This window comes from Aythya marila (genome assembly GCF_965140915.1).
Source record: "Aythya marila genome assembly, chromosome: 1".
NCBI classification, from domain to species: domain Eukaryota; kingdom Metazoa; phylum Chordata; class Aves; order Anseriformes; family Anatidae; genus Aythya; species Aythya marila.
Genome location: NC_139042.1, coordinates 180,127,495 through 180,139,117, shown reverse-complemented (window position 1 = coordinate 180,139,117; position 11,623 = coordinate 180,127,495). Strand labels below are relative to the sequence as shown.

The window sequence follows — 11,623 nt, the reverse complement described above, 5'->3', positions numbered from 1 at the left end:
CATACTTTACAATTACATGAAAGGAGGTTGTGGTGTGTGGAGGGATCAGTCTCTTCTCCCAAGCAGCAAGTGATAACACATTCAAGTTGTGCCAGATAAAGTTTAGATTGGATATTAAGAAAAGTTTCTTCACTGACAAGGCTGTGAAGCATTGGAACAGGCTGTCCAGGGAAGTATTTGAGTCATCATTCCTGGAGGTATATAATGGATTTGTAGATGTGGTGATTATGAACATGGTTTAGTGGTAAAATTGGCAGTGCTAGGTTGATGGTTGGACCTGATGATGTTAGAGGTCTCTTCCAACCTAGGTGATCCTATGATTCTGTGATTTTGTGGTAGAATTTACTCATCAGTGTACAAAGGAAAAGCAGTCCTCAGCTAGTGCAGGCACTGCAAATGAAATAAAGACAAACCTTTGTGCTGGTGGTTGGCACATCATTGCAAATCATACATTCCAACTTGTATTGCCTTTTAAATGCCATTTATTTCTATATTAAAAAAAAAATGTAGACATCACTTTAATTTGCAATATTCTGCCATTTTATAGTTTTGAAGAAGGAAAAATAACCTAAGACCAAACAGGAATTGTGCTCTGATTAAATTGGAATTACAAGGTCTACAAGAGGGGTGACAAATTCTATGTCTTAACTGCATCATTTGGGAAGCTCACATCAATGTAAATTTTGCTCTTTCCTGGATGGTTAGGTTTGTGATGTTACTATCATCCAGAGAAGTCCAACTTCTACATCCTTACATGTGATATTCCCCTGATGCAGTCTCTTCCACTAATCTTCTAAGTGTAGTATGTGATTCCTCCTGTGTGCAAAAGCTACAGGGCAAACTGCGATCAATGTGTAATTTGACTTGATGCCCTTTGAGTTTCCCAGTACTCTGAAACAGGCAAAATCACTTAAAGTAGCTGATTCAATTTGTCAGACAGCACTGTGTGTAACATGTGTATCAGCCCTAATTCAGCTGTAGCAGAATAGGATGTCTTGTCAGTCATTCAGTATGTTCGGCTATTCACAAGAACATGGCAGAGAACGATGTGAACCATAAACACTCCAAGCAAGAATATTTATTCAGAGTTATAAGATACACCTATAGGAATCAATGTGTGTGTACTATAACAATATATTTTACAGAGATAAATTCAGCAAATGTAGATGTTGAAAGGAAAGTTCACAACACAGGGACTTTCCCAGCTCTCTCACCAGAGTTCTCTGAAGGAACAAAAGATTTCTCCCTTTGCCTGTTTTGGAACGTGTTTTCCAGTTTTGCAGGCTGTCACCTCTTAGAAGGTTTTGTGGAGCTTTTGGCTTTGGGGCGTTGGGGAAGTTTGGGAGGTTGGGGTTGCTTGACACCATCTGTCCCAGCACTCTGAGGTATGTTTCTGAGAAGGAAAAGGAAGAGACAGAGGGAGATTTATCTGTTCAATAGTGGTTTCAGTGGTTCAAGCTTTTTGACACAAATCAATAAAGGTAGAAGTTCCAAAGCTATAGAGCACAGCCACTCTACTGTCAGACTTTTACATTTTTTTAAGTCACTTAACCATAGAAAAATATAATAGAACAAACAATGCATCTTTACTGGTTAATGTGTTGATATCAGGAAATAATCATTTACAGTAAGTGTATCTACATGCGAGCAAGCAGTTTGGTTGTTTACAGTTCAAAAGTCCTTTAAAGAAGACTACATATTTAAAGAAGACTACATACATATCCTACCTTTGATTCCAAGGTTTACCTGAAGGCTATGGAAATATTCATGCATATAGGCAGACAATGGACCTAGCAGATGCTGTTGGATATTTATAATTCCCTTTCATAAATAACAGTTTTATATAATATACAAATGTGGTGTATGAGTTACATCCCAGGATCGGATCTTATCTTCTATTTGAAATGTGCTGGAATACCTTTGGCCTCTTGAAAATATAAGAAGATTTAACCTGAGAAAAAAGTGAGATAGCTTACATTTAATTTAAGCCACACCACACTGAAGAATCTTTTATCAAAGATGCAGAAGCAGTACTTACTTTCTTGATACACTATTTCTTGAAATGTCAGGATCCTAGAGAATTACCATTAAGCCTCCAGACAGTGTGTGTTTTCCCTGATTGTCTTCTCTATTGTTTATCTGAGTTCAGAATTGGGTCCCAACAAAAGGATTCAACAAGCATATTAACCCAAGCAGCACTGGTTACAGTGTTCTGTATGTAATTAGTAAAAAAAAAAAAGTAAGCCTTTGAAATGCCATTACCACAGAAGACATGACAAACAAACAAAATGTGCGTTTGCCATTTTAGCTTTAACAGAAAGCTTCAACAATCGTGCTTCAAAAAGTCTTTATGCTGTTGTGTAAATTGCATGTCCTTAGTGCATTAGCATCCTCACTGTGGGGCTGAGAGCCTACCCAGGGCACCTACAGTCAACAGTGTCTTCCCTTTCACTACCCTAATTAACTAAGTAATGTTAACTTCCCTGGAATCCCCTATGGAGTAGCAGCATTCCTACATGCCTGGCCGTAGATCCAGTAATGACTGGATTCTGAGAGAATTTGAAACCTCTCCTCAATACATTTATTCCTGTTTTTCAACCCACATTCAAAGCAATACTTCAGCATTGTTATGTGATTTTTGACAGGGTTAGGGTATATTCATCATGCTAAACTGAAATGTTCCTGGCAGATGTCTACTCTGCAACAATCAAACTGTGTGTACAGTAATATGTGACAACCACAGTACTGCTTTTAGTTGTAAAAATTACACACATAATACTTTATTAATGCTAACTGGGAACACAAATATGCAGTATATTATTTATTTTTTCATTATAATTTTTGTTGCACAAAGTTGCTTCAGTATTATATATGCGATTAATTTTTTAAATTGAGTCTTGAGTCAAAAGTTAATATCAGTAAAAAGAAAATAGATAGCAGCATATCCAAAAAAAATACAGTTTCTCTTTCAACCCTAGAGAAGTTTTTTCTTAGTCACTATCAAGTTATATTCTCAGCTCTTTCTAGTTTGGTACCTGAAGGCTACCGTGAAACGATGGATTTAGAAAGCAATTTGGTGGGGGGAAAGAAAAAAAAATATAAAATAGAATGATTAGAGAGAAATACCATAACTTTTCCAAAAGCAACGGTTACAAAATGGGAGACAAAAAACTGGGATTTATTTTGAAAGCAATTTAAACTATTCACATTTGTGGAGATCATGTTTAAATCACACAAAAAAAATTGTTCCATGAGTAGCAGAATTAAGGAAACCTTGTTTCTTTCCATTGGTATGATTTAAGTCTCTCAGCTTAATTCCATTATATTTAATACAATGTGAGATTCAGGAGTAGGTTCCTCTACAATTACACATTTTTAGTTAAGTCTCCCTTGTACTGATTCTCTGACAGCTTATAAAAGCTGAGCAAATTCTGCAAGTTCCTCCTCAGTGGGGTAATAATAGGCCCACTGTCCTTTATCTAGTTACCTTTGTTATTTATTTATTTTTTTAATTGTTCTCATTTTTAATTTGGTTTAAATTGGACCAACAAGCTTAAATGGTATTAGTGGGGAATAAGGAAATGGATGAACAAACATGCAAGCGTATACCTCACAGCAGAATATTAAGCCATTTTCACCCAGGAAATGAAGCTAAGAATAGGGAATTTTTATTTTGTTGTTGTTGTTGTTTTTCTAATTGGAGAAATTCCATATGTCTCTAAACATAGTCTAACAAACTAATGATTTCTGTAGGGGTCAATATTCATTTTATTATTTGAGTAACTCAGGAATATCACAGAAGCAAAAAAAGCAGCACAAAAACAAACAAACAAACAAATAAATAAGTAAGATGCAGTTTGTGAGTTAAATTTCTCCTGGAGTAGAGAAATACAAAACTCCTGCTGAATCAATGCAACAAAATATTGTATTAACCTCTAACTAAGGAGCAGGGAAGTGAAATATGCAGTAGTCTCTACACACTCCTGACCTTTCCACCTGCTCTATAATTTTCTGCGTTGCAACATGTGAAAAGATAATGTACAAAAAAAAAAAAAAAAAAGCCAGTACCCACTTCTTTTCACCAGCCCACAGGAATTAGACCCTTATTTTTGCTCTTTTAACATTTCAGAGTAGATTTGTGATTGTTATGATAAGCCTACTAACACCTCACAACATTCCAGTCCCAGTGGCCCTTTTTTTAATATACTGGACTGCATTTTGTCTTGTAAATTTTCAATAAGCTTCTATATCATAGATGAACATTCATGCTTTATTTCAGTGAGTGGACTATTTATCTTAACATTGCTGTTCATCTTCTTTTCACATTCCTATTTTATTAACTTTTTTATATTAAGTAAATTCACTCTTTATCTATGATGTTTGTTTTACAGGTAATTCATCTAATTTAAAGTATTTTCTTAGGGACTTCAATTTAGCTTTGCCCTTGAAATTAACATTTAATGTCTTACATTTTTTTTGCAATAGAAATTAATCTTTATTTGAATTATTAGTCCAGAACTATAACCTACATTCACCATATTTTAATGTTGGTATTGAAAACATCAGTGACTGCCACATTATCCTAGACAGCTAGGAGGGAGGACATACGTCTTTCTGTTGTGGAGGTCTCAAACTAGTGAAAAAAGCAAATTATCAATTGAGTAGACATGTATCACATATAATAGTACTCACACCCTCACCAGTGAATGTGATGAAGTAAAGAAAAGAAAAAAAAGGAAAAGGAAAAGGAAAAGGAAAAGGAAAAGAAAGAAAAAGAAAAAGAAAAAAAGAAAAAGAAAAAGAAAAAGAAAAAGAAAAAGAAAAAGAAAAAGAAAAAGAAAAAGAAAAAGAAAAAGAAAAAGAAAAAGAAAAAGAAAAAGAAAAAGAAAAAGAAAAAGAAGAGAAAAAAAAGAAAAAGAAAAAGAAAAAGAAAGAAGGCAACAACAACAACAAAACACAGAAGTATTGTGGAAACTGTTATGGGAAGACAGTCAAGGAGCAATCGAACTTTTAGATCTATTTTTAAATCCTTTTTTAAATCTATGCTTTATCTGATGAACGTATACTTGGAGAGCACGGGGCAGAAAACATCACGTCCTCATTAGATTGTATCTCTGAACAGAGGTGTGATAAGTAATCCAGAATAATGTTACTTTTATTCATAGAATAATAGAATCAGAGAATGATAGAACAGCTTGGCTTGGAGGGACCTTAAAGATCATCTAGTTTCACCTCCCCTGCCATGGGCAGAGACACCTCTCACTAGATCAGGTTGCCCAGGGCCTCATCCAGCCTGGTTCTGAACAACTTTGGGATGAGGCATCCACAACTTCTCTGGGCAGCCTGTTCCACTGCCTCACCACCTTACCTCTAATCTAAATCTCCCCTCTTTTAGTTTAAAACCATTCTCCCATGTCCTGTCATTGTCTACCCAATCAAAAAGTTTTCTCCATCTTTTTTATAAGCCGCCTTTAAGTATTCAAAAGCTGCAGTGAGGTCACCTCAGAGCCTTCTCTTCTTCAGGATGAACATCCCTTGCCTTCTTAGCCTTTATTCATGGGATACATGCTCCAGCCCTCTGATCAACTCCATAGACCTCCTCTTGACCCGCTCTAACAGATCTACAGCCTTCTTGTGCTGGTGGCTCCAGACTTGGATGCAATACTCTAAGTGAGGCCTCAGAAAGGTAGAGTAGAGGGGGGACAATCACCTCCCTTGGCCTGCTGGCCACTCCTCTGTTGATGCAGCCCAGGATGCATTGTGTACTGGTGGCTCACGTCAAGCTTTTCGTCCCTCAAAACTCTAATTCCTTTTCAGCAGGGCTGCTCTCAATGAGTTCTACAGCAACTCTGTGCTAATGTCTAGGATTGCCCTGGACCAGGTGCAGCACATTACACTTTGACTTTTTGAACCTTATTAGGTTCACATGGGCCCACATCTCAAACTTGTCCAGGTCCCTTTGGGTGGCATCCTTTCCTTCTGCTATATCAACTGCACCGCTCAGCTTGGTGTCGTTTGCAAACTTGCTGAGGGTGCACTTAATTCCACTGTCTACGTAACTGAAACAGTATTGGTCCCAAGAAAAACCCTTGAAGGATACTAGCTTCCACCTAGACATAGAGACATGGATTACCACTCTCTGGGTGTGACCTTCAAGACAGTTCCTTATCCACTGAATGGTCCACCCATCAAGTCCATCTCTCTCCAATTTGGAGACCAGGATGTCATGTGTTACTGTGTCAAAGGCCTTACAGATGTCCAGGTAGATGACATCAGTTGTTTTTCCCTTGTCAACTGATGCAGTCATCACAGAAGGTCACCAGAAGGGCATGCTTTGCCCTTGATGAATCCATGCTGGCTGTCTCACCTCCTTGTCCTTCATGTGCCTTGACATTGCTTCCAGGAGGATCTGTTCCCTAATCTTTCCAGGCACAGAGGTGAAATTCACCAGTCTGTAGTTCCCTGGGTCCTCATTTCTACCCTTTTTAAAAATGGGAGCGATGTTTACTTTTTCCAGTCACCAGAGACTTCACCTGAAAGCCAAGACTTTTCAAATATGATGGAGAGAGTCTTGGCAACTCCATCAGCCAGTTCCATGGGATGCATGTCATCAGGCCCCATAGACTTTTACCTGTTCATTTTCATCAGGTGGTCTCAAACCTGCTCTAGCTTACAGTGACTTTGCTCCCCGAGCCCTCATCTACAGGCTCAGGGAAATGAGAGCCACAGGAAGACTGACTGGCAGTGGAGACTGAGGCAAAGAAGTTGTTGAGTATCTCAGCCTTCTGTATGTCTGTTGTTACCAGTTCTCCCTTCTCATCCATCATAGGAGTTACGCTCTCCTTTGCCTTTCTTTTCTGACCAATGTACCTGTAGAATCCCCTCATTACTTTTTGCATCCCTTCCCAAGCTCAATTCTATCTGTGCCTTCGCTTTTCTGATCCCATCCCGTTACAGGCCTAGAATATGTCTATATTATGCCAATGATAGCTTTACAGAAAAACATTGTCTTCTATTCTTTGAAATGTCTGATGAAAGAAAGTCTACTCATTTGGCTGATTAAAATAATTTATTAGTGCTGCTAGACAACAAATACGTGAGGTATTACTGCATCACCTCATCACCTCCAATATGAAAGGAAATTAAATTTCATCCAATTCAACACTTATTGCTTATATGCATTCTATATATTTTATGTATATATACATACATACATAAATGTATGTAAGTATGCATACACACACAGAGACTTTATAAGGTAAGCATATGTTCCAGAAAAACATTCACTTGTGTACTAAGACTGTCAGGAGGTAGGTAATCAAATGCTGAGTTTAGTAGTTTGCTCCGCTCATTACTATCTTCACAGTTACATTTAGGTATGAAATTGGACAACAAGTTTTGTTTGCCTTTGTATTTTAGTGTTTTCTGCTTCTCTCTGGTAGAATAAGAACAGCTTTAGAACACAGTAATCTTTGTCTGTGAAAACACCCGTACAGTGCGATAAATCCCATCTCAGTCTCCTGTTTGATCAACTGACTAGATTAAGCTCTGCAGTTCTCTCTTTTTAAAGCAATTTCATGACTCTAAATCATCTCTGTGGCTCTATTTTGAACTACTTCTGTTTTTCAAAAGGCAAAAGCCAAGCAAAAGTGATCTGAAACCAGTTTCCTAACCACACTCTCTTCCCTGCTCCCACTCACTGCATTGCCCATTTAGAAATATACCGTATTTCTAAATATTTCTAAATATTTCTAAATATTTCATGTCACCATGAAAGGCCACAGCGTTTCAACCAAAAACCATTGCTCAGTGCCTTCTTCATCATGGACCTCAATATTTTTCAAAGTGCTTAAAAATAATATTGCGAAGAATCTATGAAGAAAACTCTAAATATTTCTTTTCTCTTTCTTGGAAAAAAAAAAAATAGGTCCCACCTACTCGATCAGGATTGCTTATAACAAGGTACACATTTAGTTCACTGTTCTGCCAGCTATTGATTCATCTATAAATTCTGCTAGAAATCTTTCCAGATCGTTGATGAAAATGTTGAATAGTGCAAGGCACAGTGCCAATCTCTGCAGAATCTTTCTAATTTTCTAAAATCACTGTTTTAACAACGACATCCTAGAAACTTTAAAAAGGATTCTACAAATCCCATTAAAAATTAAAAAAAAAAATCAATTTTTCAATTGAAAAATTTTTAAATTTTTTAAATTTTTCATATGTTGCATGTAGAAGATCAGGTTGATTCTTTATACTGTATCCTTTAGAGAAGTTAAGATGCAAATGAAATACTGTCAATTCTCTTGCCACAAAAATGCACACGTTAGAGACATGAATATATGTATTACCTCAACACTGCATGCAACAAGTATGTTTCTCATTTCCAGAGAAAGTCCCAGCACAAGTCGTTCCCTCAGTCTTGTGATACTTTGAAATAAAAAGTATAACTCGTATAGTAGATAATGCTTTAAATGAATGTTGTACTGAAACGCTGTACTGAAGAAGAAAGGTTGAAGAAATCAGACTGTATTTCTTTGGACTAGTTAAGAGAAAATTAGGCAAGAGTACACAAACTATATGAAAGGTTAATATATGAAAGGTTACGACAAGAGAATGGTGATTATTCTACACATCCACCGGGAATAGAACATGGATACATAGGTCTTGCAGAAATGAAAATATGATTAAATGGGTTCTTCGGGGAAAAAAAAAAAAAAAAAAAAAAAAAAAAGCTTTTTCTCTGAAGACTACTATAGTGCTACTGCGGATTATTTCTACAGTGTCCAAAGCTCTCTTTGGAGGTTTTCAAGATCATGTTTATAGACACTCTTTCAGCTTAGGCTGCTGAACTAGAAGTTTTCTAGAAGTTCTTCCCAGCCATACACTCCTGCATTTCCACAGTATTTTTATGAGCATTTTGGAATAAATGTTTTGTGGTATTAGCTTTCTTTATACAAGTGATTCTGCAAAGTAATTTGCAGCAAAAGTTAGAAATTTGCATTTCTCAGAAAGACAATATACTTTTGTCCTTTCCAAACAATGTGTGAGATACAAGTTCAGTATTATGTAATGTTTCCATTAACATGTATGTACACTATAAAAAATATTACAGTTCTGGTTTCAGATGCTGTAAAAATTAATATGAGCTTTAAAAGGATGTGTAAAAATATCAATTTAACACCAAAAAAAATCATTTTCACCACAGGCCTTTGTAGCAATACTTGCATATGCAATACATGGAAAAATTTAAAAATCATTTTGATGCATTATGAATCACCTGTAAAAAAAATAAATAAGTGAAGACATTCTCAATTTTGGTAAATATTTATAGAGCCAAACAATATGAAGTATATGTAACAATCAAATTTCTAGTGAAAATGTGTGCAAGTAGGTTTATTTTGAAAGGAAAATTCCTACTCCCAGTGTCATACCCAATTAAATTCTCCAGGTAATGACCCCATTTGCATAGAGAGCTGAACCCACAAGTGGGAATTTTAATGGGCACACCACCTGAGTACATTAATTGAGAGTGACACTACTTGAACTAGTTTTGTGCTTACCCCACTGAAAATTCTACTCATATTATTTTTAATGTCAAGCTACAAGTCAAATTTCAAGATGATGGATTTGTTCTTTTTTAAGCATTGAATTTGAATAAAAGAAAGCTTTAATTCTGTTATGAATTGCATAGCTTTAACTAATATGTAGTTCTGATTCTCACTATTGCTTCATTTTTTTCAGTGATTGGAATTTAATTTTATTCATTAATTTGTGACGAAATAGATAGCCAATAATGTCTTCAGCAGCTAAATTGCTTTTGGATTGCTGTTGAATACTCTGTGTTACAGTTAAACTGGCATAATAGTTTACTAAAATGTAATTGTGTAAATATCTCTAATTATTCTTTCTGAAGAAACAAGACTGAATATAAAACTTCAGTCATGGCTACCTTAATTTTCTTAAACTTAACCCCATGAAACCTTGGTAGTTGCAAAGCAGATTACTGTTGCAGAGACAGCAGTTGACAACAGCAGTAGAATCCTTGCAAGGTGTTGCCTTTTATGATTCACATACTTAGAATGACCTTGAAGTTATTGTACATTCTAAACCATTGCTGTTAGTCTACATTAAATATGGAATCAAGGTGTTTCCTCAACACAGAAGAAATAGACAAATGCAGTTACATTTCCTAGGGAGGAAAGCAAACCCATCTTGCTTAATACACTTCTTTACCCAAGCTTGTTCCTATTAGTCTTCAATAACTGAAAATATCACAGAGTATAAAAGCTGGCACTTGTATGACATTGTAAAATCTATTAATATTAAAATAATGTACTGGTCTTAATCATATGAAGAGAACTATTTGAAGACTGCCAGTTTGCAGGATTCTGCAGAGTACATCTCAACTAACAAACTTTCAGTTCTTTATTTCAAAGAGCAAGACAGAATCACTGTATTTTGAAGTTCATATATTCAAATGTAAAACTCTTGTGTTACAGTAACAGACATATATTCGAAAGTTCCAAACATACACTTTCACAACTCTTTTTGATTAGGAGTTGCAATGACCAATGAACACAGAAAAGATGAAGTAACTTACAACATAATATACATCTTAATATCGTCCCGTAATAAAAGCCCTTTCTGTGCTCTCCCTTGAACAAAGATTTAAAAAACAAAACAAACAAACATATAACAACAATACACTATGATAAAAATAAAGAAACAAATTTAGTCACAGTAGAAGAAGATTGCAATGTAAAAGGCATACAAACTGGAGTATAGCATATTCACAGTGTGGTCACTCTGCAACTTAGAGATGAGACAAATTGCACAAGCCTACACCACTGATTGAAGAGGAATTGTATAGTGCTTGGGCACCAATTACATACCCTACTGAGATGATATAAAGAGCCTCAATTACAGTTGAGTATTTCGTCAGTTAAAATAGCATATGCATATCAGAATAAAAATTAGTAAGATAATACTAAAAGGTGTAAAAGGTATTATACAATCTTTCATCTAACATCGCATTTTTATGAGTGCTGAATGGTAACATACTAACAATTGCTATAATAGACATATATAATATATATTAAAAAAAAGTAAACTGGATTGTATCTGGTGTTTTATTAAATTATTTTCAAGTGAGGTGAGCTGATACACTAAAACCTATATAGAGATTAAGATCACCTAATCAAACTCAACATCTGCTGTTTTGCAGAATGATAATTCAGAGAAATTCCTGTCTATCTACAATAGAAATAGCCCATCATATCACGGGTTTGTAAAGCAGAGAAAGGCTATCCTTTTATGTCACTAGCACTGAATCACCGGTAAATAACATAAGCATGTGCTTATGAGGAGGTTGAATTTGTACAAGCAATCAATTCATATTCCATAATACTGAGTACAGTGAACAAGTACATCACAGAAGTGGGTGCAGGGTACAATTTTTATTGAATTTCTTTCAAGACCCTGATGCTAAAATTGAGCCAAGGTCCCCCTGCTCTCTTTAGAAAAGAAAAAAAACTGGCAGAAGGATTAGAAGATTAAAAAATAATAATGTAAGGTTAATGTCTGAAGGATTCAAATCTTATATTGTCACCAACAACCTTAA

At 35.7% G+C, this 11,623-nt stretch overlaps 1 protein-coding gene across 3 annotated transcripts in view; it reads right to left on the bottom strand.

Annotated features, from left to right (window-relative positions):
- Positions 1–1,044: 1,044 nt before the first annotated feature.
- The window catches only part of MDFIC (MyoD family inhibitor domain containing), a 63,754-nt gene continuing 53,175 nt past the window's right edge, over positions 1,045–11,623 (bottom strand). The window contains exons 6-7 of one of the 3 annotated variants that reach the window (XR_014319357.1): positions 2,039–2,212; positions 1,492–1,951 (exon numbers count right to left, since the gene is read on the bottom strand). Coding sequence is in view for 1 of the 3 variants with exons in the window: in XM_082783290.1 (XP_082639416.1) it covers positions 1,140–1,393 (254 nt within the window). In the remaining 2 variants the exon portion in view is untranslated. Of the gene's footprint in view, positions 1,394–1,491; positions 1,952–2,038; positions 2,213–11,623 lie in introns of those variants that run through there. The other 2 variants (XM_082783290.1, XR_014319356.1) reach the window with 2 other exon arrangements.